This window comes from Saccoglossus kowalevskii, chromosome 21, assembly GCF_978046115.1.
Source record: "Saccoglossus kowalevskii chromosome 21, keSacKowa6.1, whole genome shotgun sequence".
In the NCBI taxonomy this organism is placed as follows: domain Eukaryota; kingdom Metazoa; phylum Hemichordata; class Enteropneusta; family Harrimaniidae; genus Saccoglossus; species Saccoglossus kowalevskii.
In genome coordinates this window covers 19,961,172-19,986,219 of record NC_140661.1, presented here as the reverse complement: position 1 = coordinate 19,986,219, position 25,048 = coordinate 19,961,172, and the positions used below count along the sequence as shown (strand labels likewise).

At 34.6% G+C, this 25,048-nt stretch overlaps 2 protein-coding genes across 3 annotated transcripts; one reads left to right on the top strand and one right to left on the bottom strand.

Moving 5' to 3' along the window:
- Nucleotides 1-581: 581 nt before the first annotated feature.
- Nucleotides 582-9,304, top strand: LOC100378626 (nascent polypeptide-associated complex subunit alpha-like). Of its 2 annotated transcripts, none has more exons than XM_002737512.3 (7): nucleotides 582-670; nucleotides 954-1,021; nucleotides 6,200-6,300; nucleotides 6,533-6,757; nucleotides 7,696-7,830; nucleotides 8,803-8,925; nucleotides 9,130-9,304. In XM_002737512.3, exons 2-7 carry the CDS (start codon nucleotides 955-957, stop codon nucleotides 9,142-9,144), a joined length of 666 nt encoding a protein of 221 aa, XP_002737558.1. In that variant the 5' UTR covers nucleotides 582-670; nucleotide 954; the 3' UTR covers nucleotides 9,145-9,304. The 2 variants fall into 2 exon arrangements, with proteins under 2 accessions (XP_002737558.1, XP_006819941.1); XM_006819878.3 differs by lacking the exon at nucleotides 582-670 and adding an exon at nucleotides 716-803.
- Nucleotides 9,305-9,694: 390 nt separating this feature from the next.
- On the bottom strand, nucleotides 9,695-23,672 carry LOC102804633 (divergent protein kinase domain 2A-like). The gene is made up of 5 exons (XM_006819881.3): nucleotides 22,694-23,672; nucleotides 21,139-21,280; nucleotides 19,546-19,865; nucleotides 14,334-14,533; nucleotides 9,695-12,422 (listed from the first exon to the last, which is right to left on the bottom strand). Exons 1-5 carry the CDS (start codon nucleotides 23,458-23,460, stop codon nucleotides 12,277-12,279), a joined length of 1,575 nt encoding a protein of 524 aa, XP_006819944.3. The 5' UTR covers nucleotides 23,461-23,672; the 3' UTR covers nucleotides 9,695-12,276.
- Between the last annotated feature and the right edge of the window lie 1,376 nt (nucleotides 23,673-25,048).

Genomic DNA, 25,048 nt, shown 5'->3' with positions numbered 1-25,048 from the left:
TTGTATATAAGGGACCGGCCTTCTTGATTGCTTTATCTCTGTTTTATGCGCTTCACTAAAATAAATCTATGTTATCTATATCACTTTTAACAGTTTGATAGACTATTGTTCGCAATAGTCAGTAATGTTTTATTCAAAATAAATGCAAAACTGGATTTGTGGAAATATTTACTTTAATTTTATTATTTTTTGGGGGTTTAAATAACCCAACTAGCCAAAGATTGAAAGAGCTCTAATCAACGCATTTTCATGAAAACTAGCAATTTTTTTGCAAAGCTGACATGGTTATGACTAAAGTTACATTAGCAGGTTAAATTGATTTCAGCGTTTATAATAAAATGTCTACATGCAATGTGACACACTGTAACATATTGTTGATAGGGTGGCCACTAGATTGGCCCAGTCGTGTCAATTTTATTGTTTTATATGCACATTTCTTTAGAACGAGTTTGTAGAATCTTCCGCGTCGATACAAAATTACGATTTAAGAAAAAAAAAATTACGACGGTATCCATAATAAAGAAAGATAGTATCAGTAAATACTTGCGGTGAATAAATTACCTCGTGCTAGCGCCACCTGGTGGTCGCCGAGCGAAACTTCGGGTCATGGGTCAGAGAATGCCGCGGCCATTTTGCAATTTGATCGTGTGATTGAAAATAAATTTTCAACGTGAGTATAGCAATCCACATTCATCCACGGATATTTATTCTCCAGGTTGAATATTATTGAGGTCGTTTGTACATGAGATATCGATCGATCACTTGTGTCGAGTAGTTGTTCTGTATGCTGTTTCCTTGGCTAGGTATGAGTGGTGAAAATATGATGGTATCTCATAGTGCGGTATACTGATTTGTAAGTGATCGGCTGCATGTTGGGGCTTACATGTCTGTCACACACACTACGATCTTCTGTTGTTGTCGTTGACGTTTTTTTTTCATTTCATACGCTTTAGAATGCCACAAGAAACAGAAGCCGTTCAGGCAGAGCCGGAAACTCAACCAAGACAACCAGAAGCAAGCGGTGAGTTCAGATGTTTGGAATTCTTTGCTCGTCTTAGTTGCTAAGGTCACTCATCGAATATTTTATTAGGTGTTGGAAACAGTGGTTTAAAATATTCTTTGATTCACCGTTTACCACTCATTCACATGTTTCGTGATTCTGTTCAATAAAAACACATCATGGAGAAGTCTAAACATCAGATCTTGATAATTTGTCGAGGTTTTGGTGAAATTAACGTGTAGAAATAATAACATGGTGGAACTAAGGTTAATTTTTGTCAGTTTTAGGTCAGTAGTTGTCCGATTTTCTTTATTTATTACACCATCATGTCCTCTATCGACAAAGAGATTGATGTCAAAATGACAGATTGCTGTAAATGTAAACACTGGCAGATTTGGGAGACGAGATTGATTTCTGGTTTTCATTTTTCCAGTGAATTGGGAAAATCAATGACTTTGACGTCAACTGAACATCACTACACTGTACATCCATATACAGGCATATTTATAATCAATCCACCAGCGCAAACTTGACAAATTTGCGTGTTTGGGGTTTCAATTTCCCCAAATATTCTTGCCCCATGGTGTGTAGCATTTCCCGAATGTCAAATTTATTGGCACAGATCTAGAAGCAGTACCTACACACGAATTGGTGACGTCATAAAATACATGACCTTCAATCGGGGTCATTTCCTCGGTATATACGAATTGGTATATACAAATTACAATAAAGATACTTAAGACATTACACATAAGGTAAAACAAATCACGTGACAATATAATGATAATAACGGTAATAAATCCTAGCTTAACAGTTGAACAGAACGCTCATATAGTCAGTCGGGTGACGCCGAGGGTCACGAACTGTGTTGCAAAATGGCCGTGTGGTTGAAACTGGGTCATGGCGTGACGGGTGAGGAAGACATCATTAAACACTCAAAATCACAATAAAACGGGGAAGTGGTTGCATATTACGGCGTAGCTAACATGGAAAATAAAAAAAACGCCCAATACAAACGCCATGGGTTCGAATCACACTAGATACACACTCACCAGAACCGAAGCAATCAGAAACCAGCAATCGTTTTGGCTTTTCCGTTCAACTCATCGGAACACTGGAGTAGTTAGAAAAATGAACACCACTTAACGACCAACGTCGTGGCGTGGTACACAAGCGTGCCATCAAAATAAAACAAAATTAGCTTGAAAAGACAGTGGGTTCGAGTCCCGCTCAGAGCTACCGTAAAAACGCAAATCAAATAAACTGAAATCTTTCAAACCGTAAACAAAGAACGTCGCAAAAAAATAATAAACCTCACAAAACTCCACCATACAAAACTGAATGAATAAATAATAAAATAACTAACGTCTTAAACTGGACGACGCGCAATTTGTTCAACAGTTTCCAGATTGTGACATGAGATGAGCAAGACCCAAGTCAAGGTAAGTTTTGTTAAAGTGTCGATGGCGTTCCCTATATTACGAAAACAATTCAGGCAACAGACGAATATCTTCTGTGGTGTTGTGGAATTTATACAGTGTCTGCGGAATTGTTGATTGAGGGTTCGAAGCCAGCAATTAACATTTTGTTAAAAAGTTTCACAATTAAATCAAATATCCAATGATACCAGTATATTTATTTCATTATTTTAACAACTTGCAATGGTGGAAGTTGGTCAAACACGAGTTCTTACACCTAAATAAGTATCAAATATTTGTTGACACATTTATTCTCTCAACCTTGTAGAGGTGGAAATTAATTAAACAACAGGTATTTACTCACAAATATAATGGTCAATATTTGTCCATACATTCATTCTGTCAATTTAAGAACTTGTAATTGTTGGAATTAATCAAATGAGAGTTGTCTACACCAAAATAAGTTTCAAATACTTGTCCATACATTTATTCTCTCAATTTAACAACTTGTAATGGTGTAAAATAATTAAACGAGAGTTGTCTACACCAAAATAAGTCTAAAATATTTGTCCGTACATTTATTCTCTCAATTTAACAACTTGTAATTGTGGGAATTAATCAAATGAGAGCTGTCTACACCAAAATAAGTCTAAAATATTTGTCCGCACACTTATTCTCTCAATTTAACAACTTGTAATGGTGTAAAATAATTAAACGAGAGCTGTCTACACCAAAATAAGTCTAAAATATTTGTCCATACATTTATTCTCTCAATTTAACAACTTGGAATTGTGTAAAATAATTAAACGAGAGCTGTCTACACCAAAATAAGTCTAAAATATTTGTCCGCACATTTATTCTTTCAATTTAACAACCTGTAATTGTGGGAATTAATCAAACGTGAGTTGTTTACATCAAACTAAGTATTTAATATTTGTTGAGACATTTATTCTCTCAATTTAACAACTTGTAATGGTGTAAAATAATTAAACGAGAGTTGTCTACACCAAAATTAATCTCAAATATTTGTCCACACATTTATTGTCACAATTTAACCACTTGTTAATAGTGGAAATTACTTAAATGCGACTTGTTTAATCAGTTGACATCAATGCAACTTACTGTAAATGGGGTAATTATTCACTGGGTTTTAATTTAGCTTATTTCGCTGACTGGAAAATGCGCTAAATTAAAACACAGTGAATATGTACAATTTAGCATAGAACACATTATCTAAATGACGAAACCGTGAATTTAAAACCCACTTAATATGCCTGAAATTGTAAATCAGTGAAAATTACACCCAATGAAAATTAGTCATTTTACAGTACCCGCAGACAGTGCACAACAGAGTATCATTATTGAGCAATTATAAACAGGAACGTGTCTTGGCATTAGGGTTAGGGTCGGGTCAGGTATGGGCAACGGAATTATTAACAGGAACGTGTCTTGACATTAGGGTTAGGGTCGGGTCAGGTATGGGCAACGCAAATGGCAAACACCCAATTGGCAAGATGTACACTAACGGGTTATGGCATGCATGTAGTTTACACAAGTAAAAACACAAAATTGGCAATTTTTTGGATAATTGTAACTCAATAATAGAAATATGTTGTATTTCTATATATATACACACTATATAGTCTTATCAAATGCAAACACATCCAGTTAATCCATTGTGGTCTTGTGGGTCAGTTCTCTACATAGTGATCAGGAGGACCTGGGTTCAATTCCCTTGCCTGCCCTTCTTTTTCTCGCAAACACCATTTGGCAATAAAGCTAAATATGACAACAAATTATTTAATTTGCATGACCACCCACATAGCTCAGTTGATTTGTACTATGACAGCAATGTGAGCGATCGCTGGTTCGAATCCAGTATGTTTAGTTAGATTTTTGAATGCTAGTGAAGACAGTGCTCCTATGAATAGGATTTAAATCCTAACTCCTGTGTGAAGACACTCGTGGTACAGTGGACAAGACAGTGCGCTGGGAACTAAAAGATCGCAAGTTCGAATCACGGATTGGACACTCCTACAAAAGACATGAAAGACGTTAAAAACATAAACAGTGGATTCAAAAACTCAAGTCAGGAAAACAGAACACAAGAATACTACCCCACGTGGAAGCCAGCCGAAGTCGTCGAAGAACGAACACAGTCGAAGAACGAACACAGTTGACAGCTGTAGGTCACGTGCAACAACAGACACGAGGAGCATGGCTGCTCTCCAAATGGGTCCCTTCTTTTGTATTGACCCCCTAAGGATTGCTAATCCCCCTTTCTAACTCTTCCCCCAAAAATAATATATCGCCCCTTTTAAAATGTATTGAGCCACAAATTAATGAATATTCATGAGCACAGAAACTGCTACGTCATGAATAAATTAGCATAATTTTTAAAAATTTGCATAAAGTGTAGGTACTCCTTCTGGAGCTCTGCCAATTTATTTCCCAATTGGGGTGTAGTGTTATGATGATATTGATTGGCGAATAAGCAATTTCTTTCGGGTACTGGACCTCTCGACCCCAAAAAATCTTGACCCATTTTGCATTGGACAACTCGACCCACCTACATCTATAGCCAAAACAAAGTCAGCTTGGACATTCAGTTGTGATACATGACAAAACAAACGCTGCCAGTGATATATTTCGCGAATAAAAAACCCAAAATAAATGCAATCAAAGACGCCGACCATGCGTGTTGGAAATAAATAGAACACGTTGTGACACGGTCTCACCAGCCTTTTTCGCTCACGCAAACGCACATACACACATGCTATTTCCGTATACTGAATATGATGGCAAGAGAAAAAAAACACCGGAATAGACAAGTTTAAATCATGTTTGTATTGCTCTCTGTAGCTGGTGTTTCAAATCAATAGATGTCGATCAACATTGAACTAGATAGAGGTTTGCGTCGCCACATTGAGATAGGGTCGCGTCGATCCGGTGGGTTGAGATGTCCAGGGTGTCTGGGTCGAGATGACCAATTTGGGTCTAAGTGTTTTGGGTCGAGATTTCTAGAAATCATTTCTTTCAAATAGACAAGAACTTGCTTGTTTAGTCACATATCATTAAATTAGAATACAATTAATCGCTAATAAAAATGATATTTATTGACTTATGACCAGAGTTCAAAACATATTGTTGTGAAACTCCCATTTACGTCACTGAAATGGGTCGCAACGATATTAATAGTATATTTTACATCAGAATATTGTAAAATACTTTATTTTCACTATTTTCGCTGAAGGGGTGCTTTAGTGAAAATAAAATTGAGCGAATATACTTTTTTTTCCTATATTCTACATTCAACTTGTCAAAAATCCGGGGAAATAAACTGAACAAAATACTTTTCAGCGAAAATTAAGTCCAGCTTAAAATAAAGTATTTTACAGTAGGAGGAATGGCAGAGTATATCAATCCATTCACTCCCTGTTACACATCAGTGCCGTCTCGCAGCATATAGTGAATTTTACATTTGCATCCACGTTTTCATAACGCAAAAATACATTTTTGACTATTGTTATTGTTTAGGAACCCAACATTTTGAAAACAAAACAAAAATTAAAGAAATATTTTTATATTAGCCGGTATTATGTAATGCCTCTCAATTTGTTACTCATTGACCCCCAAAAAAGTTTATTCGTTTTAGTTAGTTTTAGATCAGTGTGAATCTGTGTACATTCACAGACTATAAATGCTCCGTCTTGGACGCATATTTTTACGTTAACTGATCTTTGAAACCAATTGACAAATATCCAAAATTGTTTATATTTAGGTTCAGGCACAGAGTCAGATAGTGATGATTCAGTGCCGGAGTTAGAGCAAGATGATGCAGCGGCTGGCCAGGCAGCAGCACATAGTGAAAAATGGAGCGAGGTAAGAAAATATGTTGCAGTTGTTTTTAAGTGGCATGAAATGGAACGATTTCCTGGTTGAATACTGTATTTCAGTTTGGGAAATTCAAAAATTGTGTAGTGTCCACCAAGAAAAGACTACTCGCACTTACTCAGAGTAGGGGTTGACTTCCTTATGATGTTCAAACTCAATGGAGGATTTCACCTGGGGTCTAAGTTTGCTGGTGCAAACTAATCAAGTTCACTTTTTACAGATGGCGGCGTCGATGGGCGTGAGTGAGGAACAAGTAAGCAGAATGAAACAAAGCAGATCAGAGAAAAAAGCCAGGAAAGCGATGTCAAAGATTGGATTGAAGAGTATTACAGGAGTGAGTCGAGTGACAATACGACGATCAAAGAATATTTTATTTGTAATTACCAGACCAGACGTTTATAAAAGTCCTGCATCAGATACATTTATTGTATTTGGTGAAGCAAAGGTGAGTATTATCTTCTATGGCAGCATAAATACATTGCTGGATCAAAGCATTTTTGACTATTTATAGCTTTGTTCCAGGTCTTGGTACTGTAAAAGATTTTATGGCCTGAATTTGATCACGCATTTGATCACTGTTTAAAAGCCTTCGCCAACAAAATTTGATTACGCAATTAAATGAAAATTGGAAACTATTGCTAGCACATGAACACGCTGTAAAGAACAACAATTGGAATCTTGTGTATTTCCCACAATCTGCATAAATTCAGACTGTGTTTTGAGTAATTTCACTGGGTTTAAGTTCACAAACTTTGCAGGAAAACAACGAGTTCTATTGTTATTCTGCATGTTTACATGGATTTAATTTAGCAACATTAAAAATTCAAAACCCGTGAATAATTCATGTATTAAAAGTATTAAATACTTCAAATAATAGTCCCCCAATAAATTATTATGAAATCTAGCAAAGTTTAACTTTAAGACAAATAGGATGCTCGGTTTTTCCCGAATGTTTTTTGGCTGTATTGTCATCTACATTGCAGATTAACATTCATATATGTGACCTTATTAAAAATGCATAAATATCATGCCATATTTGCATATAGTATTGTATTTATAATTGGTACTGAAGCTTAAATGCATATCTGTATGCTATTTAATGTTTACATACCCAACACAATCACTTTACATACAAACTCACACCAGGTTGGCGTGGCAGGGGGGTTTAGGGGGTGTCCTGATGGATTTTTTGATTTCACTTATTCATTCCTTCAGCTGAATGAAATTTCAAGTGAAAATAAAATAATTTACGGTATGTCAGGTTTACTGTTGAGATATCTGGCGTTCAGAATTTCTCCTTCAATAAAGCAGACCAATTGACAGTTGCAATTAGTGTATAACAAACATAATTTCACAAAATACAATTCCCGTTTTTTTCATTAGATTGAAGATTTAACACAAGCTGCTCAGATGGCAGCGGCAGAGAAATTCAAAGTTCCTGATGCGGGATCGGCATCCATGGGAGTGTCAGAAGTTCCCGTTACAGCCACAGTACCTGAAGAAAGTGATGAAGAGGAGGTAAGCCGTGATTTTTTTGATTTTTTTTTATCCGCCCGGCACAAACCAATCGTAGACTGAGCTGGTAAACAATTGTATTTCAAAATCTTTGTGTATGAACATTGCGGTCAAGTCACTGAATTTGTTTTTGCAGAAAATTTTGTGTGTATTTACTTGCTGCTATGGTCTTCATGCACTCTGAGAGCAGTGATTATAGTTTTATTGCGATCTTGGGAATATTGAATTACTAGAAAATAATAAACACAAGAATTGTTTTATTAATTATTGCAGTGAATGAGTCTTTAACCAGTGCAAAGGAAAATTGAACACAGTCAAATGGAAAGCCTAAATGTTTACCAGTCTTTGTACACACTAGAACGATGGCCATTCTGTTTTAACTAATGCTTTTCCATGAACCAATGACCAATGTTTTGCAAGCCAATTCAAATCAAGTTTGACTGCCATTCCAGAATCAAATCAAACTTTACACAAAAGTTAATACATCAGTCAAGTTCTCTAACTCAAACAGGCTGACTGATTTCAGCTTTATTCACAATCGTACAAGGACTGTCATATTAATCGCCTGTTTACCATTTATTGATCTTTTTTAGACAGTCGTTTGTGAATGAAATTTCAATCTTGTTTATTGGTAGAACTCAGTAATAATATTCTTCTCGCTAGAAATTTACTTAAAATTTGTCTCTGCTCAGAAATAATGTTCATAGCCAAGAAGTCACAAATGTACACGCACAAAAACAGTAGCAACAACATTTGTAAAATAGTCTTGCTTGGTATATGCGCTGAATGGGGAAAATGGCACGTGATTCAGAACGATCTGAACTTGTGAGATGCTGTCAAATGCTGGAAATTCCTATTTCTGTTAGAATAATCACCTGTTTTAACACTGCAGTACACTACATTTTGTATATGTCCATCTCATTTCTTAGAGTTCATCACCGATTCGATTCATTCATTCATTTTGATATCTTTCAGGTGGACGACACGGGAGTAGAAGCAAAAGATATAGAACTTGTGATGTCCCAAGCCAATGTTAGCCGTGCTAAAGCTATTAAAGCACTGAAAAATAATTCCAATGATATTGTAAATGCTATTATGGTGAGTTAAAAATGTTTTGTTTCAAATTCTTAAAGTGGTTAATGGTGTTAATATAAATTTGTTTGTTCTCTTTTTGAAATGCTTAACGAAATTAAAAACCATTGAATAATTACTGCATATAATTCAGTTCCATTGTATCACTCATGTATACAGCGCCCTCCAGTGACGAGTGGGATATAACTCTTGTTTTCTTTCCTCTTTCAGGAATTGACAATGTAGATGAAGTGCTGGAATGTGTAAAGAGGGGATGGGGGGTCTACATTTACCATGTTTCGTCTTTTATTTTCACTTAGACGTGGGTTTTCTTTTTGATACTGTATACAAATCAGCAATCAATGAATGGACCATGTTAAATGAATAAATTCACTGTTACAAATTAGTGTTGAATGTTGATAAACACAAAAAAATAATTCTCATTGATGTCAGCGGAAAAGCAGCATTCACATAAACACAATCGGTGCTTTTCATAAACATCGCGCAACACCAAATGTATTTTTCAGACATTTTCATTTGTAGAGCTATCCTAATCAAATACTGAGTTAGGGTTATAGGTACTGACTTCCGACTTGACCAATTTTTGAACAGGTGAGGGTCACATGGAGTGGTACAACATTATGCACTGTATCGTGAGTGTTCTGCATTTTATGAAAAAGTAAAATTCAAATCATAATTATTAAACATAGAACTCATTGGTATGAAAATATCTCAAGAGTTCTCTTTCACTGCATTTTGTAGCAGTAATGGGCTATGGGGAGCAAATAAGAAATGCTTCTTTGTTTTCAACAATTTTTATTTCCACTTTAGATGCAACTTGTGAAAGTATAAAGCTGTGTAGACGTTAATAAAAATGTTTCAGGAAAATTGTTACATAAAAGTTTCAACAAATATTTAGAACTTAAAAAAAAATGTACATATAAAAAAATGAAGATATGCTGAATTTAGTTTTGAAAGTACATGGGTCCACAAAATAACTTGTGATGGTGTCATTTGTTTTGATGGTTTCCCTACTAGATGCACAGCTGTGGTTCAAATGTCAACTACCATGATGGATGATTTAAATTTGACCTTAATTAGTTTCTGAAAATAAAGAGCTCTGCTGGACATTGAAAGCAATTACCCAGAAAAGAGGCATGTGTGTATACGGCATAGTGGAAATTCTGTAATACGACAGTCTGTCGGTGAAAATACAATTAGATGGCAAGAATCGGCACGTTTCTATGAGCTGATTGTGCTCTTCTAAGCAAATGTAAAAATCAGATAAAATTACTTAATGGTTTTTATGATGTCTAGCAAGTTACTTTAGTAGACGCGTTGCACCAAAAATTTACAAGATGGGGGTATGCAACTTTGTATATCTGTATACGCTGATATGCAATGAACGTCCAATACTGCATGCACATCAAACGTGTTTCTAACCAATGGCAGCTCACATCGTTTGGAAAGGTTTTATTGTATATACAACATATTCAGAATTGCATGCTTTGCAAATGAGAAAGTACTAATAAAAATAACGAGCAGCCTCTCGACTGAGATCGCTCCGGTGTTAGCGATGCACATTTCGAATAGAGAATTGAACACATCGCAAAATGAACAAATCTGAAAGAGGTCTACCCTGAGGTACCTAGATATATATATATATATATATCAAAGCAATCAGACTTCCGGTTGTCAAAAATATTCATCAAAATTTAATAATTGGAGAGAGAGAGGTCCACCTGAAGCACCTCCATGTAGGTGCAATCAGACTTGCGAGAAAAAGTTGACGCAAACGACGTCATACAATCGGTAATATGATTAGCTCCGCTCGACTTGGTCAACAGCGGAGATAAAATAGCCCCAGACTAAAATTTGCGTTGGTATTTCTAGAAATGTACGATTGTCATGCATTTTGCTAAATACATCACGCGTGACCACTTTCATTTCCATTATCTTATAAATCATCGGTCTCGCCGACTTTAAAAACCCTGTGAGGTATAAATTGAATAATACATAGCTAAATAAAAGGCTTCTTAAAATTTTATAAATCTACCAAGTTATATTTGTACAATGTTTGTTTCATACTCTAATAAAAACAATATAAAATGGTACAATTAGGTGGGAAATTCGGTACATGGCAGTATATTTTTTCGATATTTTTCGAGTAATATTGGCATAATATAAAGGGATATACAGATACATAATTTCTATTAGTATAAACTTCAGGCAATATGATATGCTGTAATTTTACAAAAGCTCTTGAAATTATAATTTCTGTGGAATACTTTATTTTCGCTGGAATTAATTTTCGCTGAAAAGGCTTTTTGGGCGTTTTGTATGGAATTTATTTTCACTGATTTCTGATGAGTTTAATGTGAAATATAGGAAAAAAAGTATATTCGCTGGATTTTATTTTCACGGAATCATCCCTTCAGCGAAAATAAATTCCAAGCGAAAATAAAGTATTCTACAGTATGTGAAAGACTTGTAATTTGATATAGATTTAGTCATAAAATTGTCGAAATCGACCATGGAATCTAAAATATTGATGCAGATGATTGAAGAAAAATGTAATTTTTTCCTTACTTTAAAGAAATAAATAACAAACAAGATGTATACTTTTCTAGAACATCCAAGGGTTCATAATATGGGGCTTTCAGCCAACATATCAGGACTCTAACAAGTACAAGAATAAACAAATTACTAGCAATATGATTGGTTCAGATTTGCAGTCATGTGACAGTCGCATTGAATTAGCCATTTGTAAACTGGAATGATTTTGTACGAAAATTTGATTGGTGGACATTCAGTCACATGATCGTCAATTAGGAATGCTAATATATTGCATATAAAATACTATATGGCTACCAGTGTAACTTGAAATACCTTGAATTTTTTTTTACCTTGATCCAAATTCTTATTTTACTTAGTAATTGTAGAAATTCTAAATACTGGCCTTGCAATGAAGAGAAACTGCCTCATCTATTATATTCTGAGTTTACGCAAAGGTTTTGGCACAGGCTGACAAAAATAAAAATTTTCCATTTATAGTTGCAAAAATGAATACTGATGTGAGTTCAAGAGCCTCAATCGAGATGGCCATGGATAATACTCTAATTTTAAAGTCTACAATACTACTGATCATACAGCTGTACAATTTATGACCTTGACACCGAAAACTGCACATTGATGCAAACAAACAAACATTTTCGTTTACAAATAAATGTATGTTTCATCATTAGAAATTGAACAATTGGAAATTATGATTCTGTACTCTTAAATGTTATGTTGCCGATATGTTAAGTATTTAGTAGTTATGTTAATGACACTGATGTATTATGGGAAGAGTGGATTGGTTCATACAGCGTTTGAGTTTCATGCGTACTGTATTTCTTGCAGAAGGTCGACCAACTCTTCAATGGCACTCAGTCTTCCACCAGGTGTTGTCTCGTTAATACATTCCTCCAGTAATTCTAGAATACTTTCTTTATGTGCCTCTGGTGGATCATGCAGTAAACCAGCTGTAAAAAAGTGAACATGGAGTAAATAACCTGACTCATTCCAATTTCAACACGTGTCATCTTCAACAAAGTAGTTCTATGTTCTCTCTGTGCATATTAATTAGCTAATTTGCATGTCGCCAATCATTTCACCATTATCAACTTTCCAAAAAATGTTCCCATTTTGTCTGTGCATATGAAACAGGTAATTTGCATATCAACAATCCTCTCACCATACTAATTAACCTTGTCGCTTTCTACAAAATAGTCCTAATTTCATTATATGCATATTAATCAGGTAATTTGCATATCAACAATCCTCTCACCATACTAATTAACCTTGTCACTTTCTACAAAATAGTCCTAATTTCATTATATGCATATTAATCAGGTAATTTGCATATCAACAATCCTCTCACCATACTAATTAACCTTGTCGTTTTCTACAAAATAGTCCTAATTTCATTATATGCATATTAATCAGGTAATTTGCATATCAACAATCCTCTCACCATACTAATTAACCTTGTCACTTTCTACAAAATAGTCCTAATTTCATTATATGCATATTAATCAGGTAATTTGCATATCAACAATCCTCTCACCATACTAATTAACCTTGTCGCTTTCTACAAAATAGTCCTAATTTCATTATATGCATATTAATCGGGTAATTTGCATATCAACAATCCTCTCACCATACTAATTAACCTTGTGGCTTTCTACAAAATAGTCCTAATTTCATTATATGCATATTAATCAGGTAATTTGCATATCAACAATCCTCTCACCATACTAATTAACCTTGTCGCTTTCTACAAAATAGTCCTAATTTCATTATATGCATATTAATCGGGTAATTTGCATATCAACAATCCTCTCACCATACTAATTAACCTTGTCGCTTTCTACAAAATAGTCCTAATTTCATTATATGCATATTAATCGGGTAATTTGCATATCAAACCTCTCACCATACTAATTAACCTTGTCGCTTTCTACAAAATAGTCCTAATTTCATTATATGCATATTAATCAGGTAATTTGCATATCAACAATCCTCTCACCATACTAATTAACCTTGTCGCTTTCTACAAAATAGTCCTAATTTCATTATATGCATATTAATCGGGTAATTTGCATATCAACAATCCTCTCACCATACTAATTAACCTTGTCGCTTTCTACAAAATAGTCCTAATTTCATTATATGCATATTAATCGGGTAATTTGCATATCATCAAACCTCTCACCATACTAATTAACCTTGTCGCTTTCTACAAAATAGTCCTAATTTCATTATATGCATATTAATCGGGTAATTTGCATATCATCAATCCTCTCACCATACTAATTAACCTTGTCGCTTTCTACAAAATAGTCCTAATTTCATTATATGCATATTAATCAGGTAATTTGCATATCAACAATCCTCTCACCATACTAATTAACCTTGTCGCTTTCTACAAAATAGTCCTAATTTCATTATATGCATATTAATCAGGTAATTTGCATATCATCAAACCTCTCAATACCATTATCAACTTTTGCCTATTTTCTATATGTTCACATCATAATTTGCATCAACTTTGGCACCTTCCAAAAAATAGTATTGTTCCTTCTGCATGATAACTAACATTTTGAAATAGAATTTCAAGTAAATCAAAGAAAACAAATGTTTCAAATTATTGGTAGAGTGTTAAAACTATACCTAGACCCTTTGCTTCCATGGCAACAAAGATTTACAGCTTCCTCATATCAAATCAGAATACATGTAGTCTTGGGGGAAGCCATTTTGAATTGAAAAATAATAAAGATTTGAATGTAAAGATTACTATAGGACATCAATTATTTCAACTTGTAGGAAAAATTTTGTCAGAAAGCAATCTGCCAAATCTCCGTGCCTCAATTTTTTAGTAACACAATTCATACCTGTTTGAACTTTGTTTTCCATGTTGTCCATGTAATCTACTTCATTTTCCTCCACCACTGACAGCAACCATCGGCAAACCAATGCATACATAATTTGCGCATAATAATACACTTCTTGGCAGTGTGACTCGGGAGATTGGAGAAGTTTTTGTACAAATGCTGCGAAACACTCCTCATTGCAAGGTCTGTCGTAGTTAATACTGCCTATCCCTATGGAAAAACAAATTGATGTAAAACTGAATGTGCCAATTTTTGCAGATGCTATTACTGAAAAATCTGTATTAGAAGCTGCATCCCTAATGAAAGTTGCATCTAATATTTTGAACAATTCAGACCAAAAATTCACCATTTCTCGTATGTGTAGATGCTTGAATAGAAGCCGCATCCCCTCTGTTGCATTATACCATTTTAATAGAAGCCACAGCTTTTAATACAGATTTTACAGTAGTTGAACCCCACAGATAGATCATCTTATTTTTTTGCTAAAACATTATTTTTTTTTTTGCAATACCACCTGCTAGAAAATGGGCAAATGCGACGGGTGCTGTAAAATCAATCTTATTCACATTCTCAACAACCATGGGGCATCCAGAAATTGTACGCAACATTTCTAAACACTGAGACTGACTATCAGTGTATATATACTAAAATGTAAATGCACATCATTACCCCATACTGTTCAACTTGGGCATGTGAATGCACTATAGACCACAAACTTGAAAAGTGTGTCGTGGTAAATTCTGGGATGGAAATTACTATTTAATTACCAATCACAATGAAATGACAATAATTGCACCATGTGATGCTACAGCCAAATAAATCTATGGAAATGCTTGGATCTCTGATATTTGTGAGAAATATCTGCCACAACTGTTGCATTTCATTCATCATGTGAGACATGTTTCAAATAGAGTACGAGAAAGTTATCCCAATACATCTGTGTACTAAGTTTCATTGAAATATGTTGAACAGTATGAGGAATTAGCGGAACAGCTGAAAACTAGCTCATTATTATGTAAATGAGATCATTAATATGCATATGTCTGTGCATTAACCCAGAGTATCTATATATAAGTTTCATCAAAATCCAAAGAGGTTCTTGAGATACTGGTGGAACAAACATACACACATACATACATACATACATACATACAGACAGGGTAACTGCAAAGACTTCCATTGTGTGCTTTGCACACAAGAGTATATTGCATACATAGTATTCTTTAAAATTGTGTTCCAGGTCATTTTGAAAAGCGCCCCCACTGTCAAATTTAGAAAATGCCCTTGTTTTTTGTAATTCAAATTTGTGTTGCCAGATGTTACAGACCACAGATAACATCATCATAGTGATTACATTTATAACTTTTTTTACCCACGAATTATAAAACGATTTAAAATCTTAACTAATTGGTTAATCACTTTTGATCCATTCACTGTTGACGAAATCGAACACAATGGGGCATACTCTGATGTGTTGTCATGGTAAATGAAACATAAAATCAAATATTGTGATGTGAAGTCACATGTTTTTGTCAGATAAGCTATGACGTGATATAAGACGACAAAATTTAAAATTGATACGAGTTGTCGAGGCAGTAATGTTGATTGATGGATCAGCTCCTTGGTCAAATACAGCTTTCTCTAGCATGATCACACGCATGTTAATATAAACCGCCATTGTAGGTCGGCTTCAGCTGAGCCGTGCGAATCTGATGATAGGGTCTGGTATACTATGAAACACAAATAAAGAATCTACAGACACAGTTCATAAATGCCTTAAGGAGAATTTTCATGGGTGGGTTCCCGGACAAATTTATTCCTGACATTTAGTTTAATCATCATGTGATGATTTGAGGCTATGACGTTTAGTTTAGTTATTTGCATAATGATATTGATACATTGTCATGGAACATCTCATGAGTATTTAGACTCAGTTCCAGGCCTAGCAGTTGAGCAATAAACACCTTGGCTACAAGTGCTCTTCTCCAGTGTGTTATTCTCCTCCCGGATTTGGTGACCAATACTCACTTGGTTCACTCTACCTTGAGAAGACTGTTCTCAGTTTACCCATCAAAAGTCCCTCAAGTCTGATAATATTCTGTATTTGCTCTATTAGAAGCACATCTCCAATAAAAGCGTACAATAAATGCGAATCAGTAAAATATGATCACATGTCTGTCGTTGACATATTGCAAAAACTAAAAATATGGAAACGTTGTGTCATCACAGGAAGCGCTGTCCCAGCACAGACCTGTGCCTTATGACGCCTTACTAGCCGATTTTGGCTAAAATAGCGCTCCACCGCCTTTTTACACTAGTGTTTATACGCGGAACTTGATAATCTTTTTTCCAATTTAAGTTGCTTTTCAATCGCGTATTTTCATGAAATATTGTTTAGTGAGTGAAATATTAATGTCATAAATAATTTAATCTTGGAAATAACACACGATAACGATAATTAAATTTGTGTTTGAATTACTTGCGTAATTTCCGGTTTCAACTACCGGTAGTTCGAAAATAGAACGTTCTTGAACGCGATAAAATCACGCGTAGAACTTCCGAACCAGACACTAGCAGCGTAATCTTATTGCAAATTTGTGCAATTTGGGCCCAGTTTGTTCTTACAAGTTTTCTAAGTTTCATTTATCAATATTTAGTAAACAGGTCCCTGAAACAATTTAATATATCAGTAAAATACGTGGCAATCGACGATTGACTTTGAAATGTTCGAAATTTCAAACAAACTCCCAGCACACCTTGCACGATATGCAACAGAACGGTGTGGAAGACGCCAACCTGCAGCGTCAATGATATGGTAATCATAATAATGCATTCAGGGGACTTCTTCTGAATCTGATATGAATACATGCACCACAACGATTGCTTGTTCCACTGTAAATATTTTATTTTTGCTGAAGGAATGATTTAGTGAAAAATATCCATTATTTTTTATATATTTTATATTCAACTCATTAACAAGCAGCCTCTCGGCTGAGATAGCTCCGCTGCTAGCAAGGCACATTTCAATTAAAGAACTGAAGATATCATTAGAAAATGAACAATATGTATATTATGTATAGCAATCGGACTTGCTGTTTTCAACAAGAATTCAAAAATATCACTTTTTACCAAAAATGACATAAATATTCATCAAAATTAGATAATTGAAGATATCATCATGAAATGAACAAATCTGAGAGAGGTCCACATGTAGTACCTATATATGTAATATCAAAGCAATTGGACTTTTGGTTTTTAACAAGAAGTCGAAAATATACGACTTTTTACCAAAAATTACAAAAATATTCACCAAAATTAGATAATTGAAGATATCATCATGAAATGAACAAATCTGAGAGAGGTCTACATGTAGTACCTATATATGTAATATCAAAGCAATCGGACTTCCGGTTTTTAACAAAAAGTCGAAAATATCACTTTTTACCAAAAATGACAAAAATATTCACCAAAATTAGATAATTGAAGATATCATCATGAAATGAACAAATCTGAGAGAGGTCCACATGTAGTACCTATATATGTAATATCAAAGCAATCGGACTTGTGGTTTTTAACAAAAAGTCGAAAATATCACTTTTTACCAAAAATGACAAAATATTCACCAAAATTAGATAATTTAAGATATCATCACGAAATGAACAAATCTGAGAGAGATACACATGTAGTACCTATATATGTAATATCAAAGCAATCGGACTTGCGGTTTTTAACAAAAAGTCGAAAATATCACTTTTTACCAAACATTACAAAAATATTCACCAAAATTAGAGAATTGAAGATATCATTACAAAATGAACAAATCTGAGAGAGGTCCACATGTAGTACCTATATATGTAATATCAAAGCAATTGGACTTGCGGTTTTTAACAAGAAGTCGAAAATATCACTTTTTACCAAAAATGACAAAATATTCACCAAAATTAGAGAATTGAAGATATCATTACAAAATGAACAAATCTGAGAGAGGTCCACATGTAGTACCTATATATGTAATATCAAAGCAATTGGACTTGCGGTTTTTAACAAGAAGTTGAAAATATCACTTTTTACCCAAAATGACAAAATATTCACCAAAATTAGAGAATTGAAGATATCATTACAAAATGAACAAATCTGAGAGAGGTCCACATGTAGTACCTATATATGTAATATCAAAGCAATTGGACTTGCGGTTTTTAACAAGAAGTCGAAAATATCACTTTTTACCAAAAATGACAAAATATTCACCAAAATTAGAGAATTGAAGATATCATTACAAAATGAACAAATCTGAGAGAGGTCCACATGTAGTACCTATATATGTAATATCAAAGCAATTGGACTTGCGGTTTTTAACAAGAAGTTGAAAATATCACTTTTTACCCAAAATGACAAAATATTCACCAAAATTAGAGAATTGAAGATATCATTACAAAATGAACAAATCTGAGAGAGGTCCACATGTAGTACCTATATATGTAATATCAAAGCAATTGGACTTGCGGTTTTTAACAAGAAGTCGAAAATATCACTTTTTACCAAAAATGACAAAATATTCACCAAAATTAGAGAATTGAAGATATCATTACAAAATGAACAAATCTGAGAAAGGTCCACATGTAGTACCTATATATGTAATATCAAAGCAATTGGACTTTTGGTTTTTAACAAGAAGTCGAAAATATACAACTTTTTACCAAAAATTACAAAAATATTCACCAAAATTAGAGAATTTAAGATATCATCACGAAATGAACAAATCTGAGAGAGGTCCGCATGTAGTACCTATATATGTAATATCAAAGCAATTGGACTTGTAGTTTTTAACAAGAAGTCGAAAATATCACTTTTTACCAAAAATATTCACCAAAATTAGAGAATTGAAGATATCATCATGAAATGAACAAATCTAAGAGAGGTTTACCCCCAGGTACATACACACCAAGCATCAAAGCATTCAGGCTTGTAGTTTTCAAAAAGAAGTTGTAAAAGTAAAACATTGACACGGACGCCGACGGACGACGGATGCCGACGGACAATCACTCATATGATAAGCTCCGCTCGACAAAGGCGACAGCGGAACTAAAAATCAGTGAAAATAAACTCCACGCAAAACATCTGAAATGTTTTTTCTAGTAAAAATTAAATATTTTACAGTACGTGTATTCTCTATGTATGATTTACTAACTTTTGAAGATATACAAAAATCAACTTGCCTTTTAATGTTTCCTGTTTATCTACGATCAGAATGTCTTTCAAATTAGTCACCACTACTCTACCAGTGTCCGTCACTGCAAAATTACTGAAGCGGAAATCTCCAAACAAAACCAACCAATCAGAGCTTCCCTTGAGAAAAGTGTCAACCATATCAAACAACTGTAGTGATAGGGCAACCCTTTGCTCCCATGATGCATTGAGGAACTGCACCAATGGTTTCCCAGCATGCTCTGTAATGACCACCCGTCCACATTCCCCGATGTATTGTGGGAAAGGCCAAGCGATGTCTTCTTCGTATCCTGTTTCCAAGAAGAACTAAAAGTGAAACGAAAATATATTTTTAATTAATCAATTCCAAAGTGAGAAATATTCAAATATTCAATTCAGTTTCTGGTGCGCGGATGAGTGGAGAGGGTGATTGAATTATGGGTAAAAGCTGTTCTGTTCAAGCAATCTCTTATATGACTAAAGACCTTGATTTTTCACTTCGATGCTGAACATTTGGGAACTACAGAGTATAGCCAACAAACTATGATTAACATGACATCTGAACCCTAATATTTGTTTTAACCAAATTTAACTTATTCACAAACAGTTTCCTCCCTTCTTTACAAAAATTCATATTTTTTTTAAATAGTAACAGTCTGCACTTTCCTTCAGAACAAAAATAGACACATTTTTTTGGAGTAAAAACTGAAAATTGGCTAAAATTGTGTCTGACCGGTCACTGGTAGCATAGTGGTTGTCGCTCCAGACTCATGATCGGTAGACCCAAGTTCAAATCCTACCTTAGGCTGAACATCAAAAGGTTAACCCCTACCCTGGGTGAGTGTGCCACAGACTCAATGGGAAGGCCAATTCCACTGGCCGAGATTCATTCACTAACGAATGCGACTTTGGGGGAACCTTTGTTAAGGTCCGCAGGTGCTTGTGTTCGACCGAGCCTGGTTGACGCCAGGATAGCGCATTAAAATTGCCATTTGACAGAGAGATGGCCACACAGCCCTGTCATGTAGTCCCAAACATGAATATGACTTCTGTGGCAAAATGCACTATGTGTCAGCACTAGCACTTGCAATTTGCACATACAAAAAAAAAAAGTCAGGAGAGACAACGGTGACATTCAATGTCCAGAACTGTCGCCTGGCACAAAAAAAAAAAAAAAAAAAAAAAAAAATAAAAAATTGTGTCTGTTGGCTCCAAAATTATTGCTCATTTCCAGAAATATTTCCAGAATTATAAGAAAAAAGTGCAGACAAATTTGAACAAGAAAGTCTGGTGGTGAAAAGGTTAATACCGGTAAGCAAGATCTCGTCATTTCTGATGGTATGCAAATATGGAAATGATGACTTTATCAAACTATGTTTTAATTCCCCTCCTCCTCTCGGTAATAATTTTGGAAGTTTATTGTTTATTCAGTGTCAATGCGAAATCACATCAAACATCAGACATCCAATTATAGTTTTCACTGCAATGCAGCCAAGAATACAAATTTTCCGACACTGAATATTAATCATGTACATTATAATAATAAATTTGTCACAATGACATTATAAAATTTGGTATCAGCAGTGAATGATATACTTGCCTTCAGCAAAAGACCTTCGGGATTGAGAATCAGTGATGTCATCAACCGTGCTCGTTCCTCTTCGTTTAAAATTCCCTTCCTGTCTTTATTATATAATTCTTTTAATTCATCAATAAACCTGTCAGTTGCACACACTGTAGCACTAAAAATAAAATAAAAATTATAAACAAAAACAATTTATTAATAATAAGGCCAAAAAAAAAACCCTATGTTGCCCTTAAGTCTGAAATTGGGTCGGTCAGTCGATTGGATTTTTTTTGTTTTTTTAAACTTGTGAAAACTAAGGGTATCATAAATAGCCGAGGTATATGGGAAAAAAACGTGACCCGATATTTCATATTTTTCCGTCGATCGCTGAGGGCAACAAAAAAAATTTTTTTTGGCCTAATTAATTAAAAATCGTTTTCAAAAATTTTCACATGAAACAATATGATACACATCCATCTGTTGCCAAGATAAAAATAAAGCTTTCAGAAAATATATTGTCCTAGGTACATGTGGGTACTGGTCTTGAAAACGAAAAGGTCTACAATTCCTTTAATTAAAATTTTTATCTGATTGCCAAGTAACTGCCTTTAATTAAGTTTTTTCTCAATGGAAATAACATCCTTATCATAATTAATTCTCTAGTGACACCACTATGCAAGCATAGCCATGATAACACTACCGTTATTTTGCTGAAAATTATGTATAAAAATGTAACAATAGTCATACTATCCACAAACTATAGGGGATAGCATTTTCATTTCAGCCAATCAGATTTGTGCATTACAAGTTTCCAATTTCTACCTGATATTTCCAATGCCCCCCTCCATCTATGGGTAACTTCTTTCCATAAATTTATGCTAATATTATCTATGCGACAATATTTTAATGAAATTGACTATTGGCAGTTTGATTACACTACTGTAAAATACTTTCGCTTGGAATTAATTTTTGCTATTTTGGTTGAAGGAATGATCTAGTGAAAATAAAATTAAGCAAATAGAGCTGCATCACATTTATGTCGTGAAAAATCAGTGAAAATAAATTCCATACAAAACACCCAAAAGTCTTTTCAGTGAAAAAAAAAACTTTTGTGATTTTACTTTATTTTTAGTTCACTTCAAATCGTTAGAAGATGAGTTGTCAGGCTGATAAAACTTGGGATGAACATTTGCATAATATCATACACATTTAACAATCAACACCAGTCTTCTTTAATAAAACATCCACACATATTATCAGTTTTGTTCACAAACCCAATACAAACATATTCCAATTTAGAATAACCACATATATCCACTTTTTAGTCATCTAAGGTCCTGTAATGTCTGATGTTTGTATCAAGTTTAAACGAAATCCATCAATTTACGGCCAAGATCCTGTCCATTTTGTATACCAAGATGGATGATGTATGTGTAAAATTTAAACATGATTGGTCCAGGCATGTCTGAGATACAAGTGGAGAAGAATGCACACACACACATGCACCAAGACCAATCCCGCTTTCAGACTAACAAGTTTTGTTTTTGGTTTGGGCATAATGAATTCTATGTACTATAATCACACGTACCTGAGATCTGCTTTGGACGTGTGAGCTACCTTCCATAGTTCATTTCTAAAATGTGGCACCGTGAACGCTTCATCACTGGCAAGATAAGTCATAACAACAGCGTCTCCCACGTCACAGTTGACCTCCTGACTCGTATTCACACAGATAAAATTATCAAGTTTCTGAAACTCGGCATTGGTCCCAAGCCTTTTCCCGGTCACCTTCACGTGCTTGTATAATCCTGGGTACAATTTCTGATTTGTAGACGTCTGCTTCACAGATAGGTCAAACTTGGCATCCCCACTGCCAATTCGGTGACAAAGCGATGACCCAAAGCACACAGGACATTTCTGGACTTCAAACGGCGATTCTGGAACCGTGGATATGTACCGGAGTCTTTGCGGGTCCTTGGAATCAACATCTGAATACTGGTCCGAATCAGAATCTGTGAACGATTCTTTATTATCAGCAGTCACATCTTGTGATTGTGAATCTAACCGATGCAGTTTTTCGTTTTCCATGTACTTGTAGTTTTCATCAACCACGTACATGTCTCCTCGATTTTGTTTGTCATTTGGAGAAACTGGCAAGATATCAGAGCGGCTTTGTCCATCGTACACTCTCTTTATCGATACAGAGTCGCTGTTAACATTAATAAAGTGTATGATTTTATAGCATACGTAGCAGACAATAACGACCATCAAGAAAATGGCTATTCGGATCGGTACTGGCATTCGCGTCCTACGAGCCATGTTGTTGACGAAATGTTTGACAAAGTACCAGCACATGTATGATTCGAACTACAATGACTGGAACACGTTAGATTTCGTGGAAAAACAATTGAAAGGAGAGCAGACGTGAGACGAATGTGCGAAAAAAATAGCACATACTGGAAAAGGATTTCACTTGAGGGTTACTGGTCGTCTCCAAAAAGAATATTTCCATTTATGGAAGTTAACGGTGATTCGGTGAGAATTTTCAATCGATGTTCTTGGTTGCAGCATCTGAAGTTAGAAAGAAATTATAAAAATAATTTCAAACTATTTGAATTTTGTTGTCAAAATTTTTAATTTAATTACAAAAGTTACGAAAATACCACAAAAGCGGAGGCCAATGTTATCGAGTTCTACTCGTGGTATTGCGTAGCACCTTGTACTCATAGGTTGGTGAGTAATAAATTATTAATTAACATGCAAGCAAAAAAGCGTTTACAAAAGTATTTACAATCACCATGGTTTGTGTTCACTGACCTAATTTGTTTTTGACATGTGCGTTATCATAATTTCTGCATTCAATGTAAACAATATTTGTTTACAATATTTAAACAATATTTGTTTAATATTTTTAAGTCACCAAAATGTGATGCACAAATTCCAAATAAGGAAGAAATACCTGGATTAATGCATTTACTTTATTAATCCCCCAGTACCTACTCAAGTTAATGCAGAATGTACTTATGTTCCCAGTAAGAACCCATGCTTTTAAATTCTGTTAATAGAATCAAGGTTTTGTAACCTGAACAAGTGAATTGAGTACTTATTTATTTCTCAGTACTTTCGTGACTTTATTGTCACAGTGGCAGGAAACCATACCACAGTATACCACAGCACACACCACGCATGACAACACAATTTAATTACGATATACGGCGTCCACCTGACTGTAACCCGACAACTTTATTTTATATCACAGAACAAGGCATTCATTCATTGCACCGAGGATAACTAAAGTAACACAGTGACTCGGTAACATCATAAGGTATGGGGTAACAATTATCTGAAAGCCGAATGACTTAGTGTCTTTGTAATTTGATATGAACACTTTTATTCTGTTATCTTCATTTTCATTTTATTTACGATAATGTCCCCACTGATGGCCTAATAGCAGGGCTCCCACTACCCATTCACTGATTCACCAAATTCTTAATTACTGACTTTAAGTGGAAAAACGAAAAAACAAAAATTCTAAACACTTTGCTGGGGCTATATTGACCAACACATAAGTGTGATGCAGCTATATTATCGTTGAAATCATAATAAGCCATAGGTGTTGACTGACATTCCATTATTGATTCAGAATGCAGTCACTCATTGGTTAATCTCAGTCTGCATGGAAAACGCTGTAATATTCTATTTCACTTTTAAAAGTTAAACGGTAGTTGTGTTCCAGTTTTTAGTTCATCCTCAACTATGGGTCAGTTCTATAAGTTTATGTATTTATCAGTTCGTTGAAGAGTTTCGTTCGCAAATAAATGCAGTTCATGTGAAGTGTGATGCAGCCATATTGACTGACACATAAATGTGATGCAGCCATATTGACTGACACATAAATGTGATGCAGCCATATTGACTGACACATAAGTGTGATGCAGCCATA

What these genes read in the sequence shown, in the direction of transcription:
- LOC100378626 (XM_002737512.3), top strand. Translation starts at nt 955, where the DNA reads ATGCCACAAGAAACAGAAGCCGTTCAGGCAGAGCCGGAAACTCAACCA. An exon ending in AAGACAACCAGAAGCAAGCG is followed by an intron (nt 1,022 to 6,199) that starts GTGAGTTCAGAT and finishes GTTTATATTTAG; the next exon opens with GTTCAGGCACAGAGTCAGAT. An exon ending in TTGTATTTGGTGAAGCAAAG is followed by an intron (nt 6,758 to 7,695) that starts GTGAGTATTATC and finishes TTTTTTCATTAG; the next exon opens with ATTGAAGATTTAACACAAGC.
- LOC102804633 (XM_006819881.3), bottom strand. Translation starts at nt 23,460, where the DNA reads ATGTGCTGGTACTTTGTCAAACATTTCGTCAACAACATGGCTCGTAGG. An exon ending in CCGAAGGTCTTTTGCTGAAG is followed by an intron (nt 19,866 to 21,138) that starts GCAAGTATATCA and finishes TTTCACTTTTAG; the next exon opens with TTCTTCTTGGAAACAGGATA. An exon ending in CAGGAAACATTAAAAGGCAA is followed by an intron (nt 14,534 to 19,545) that starts GTTGATTTTTGT and finishes AGGGATAGGCAG; the next exon opens with TATTAACTACGACAGACCTT.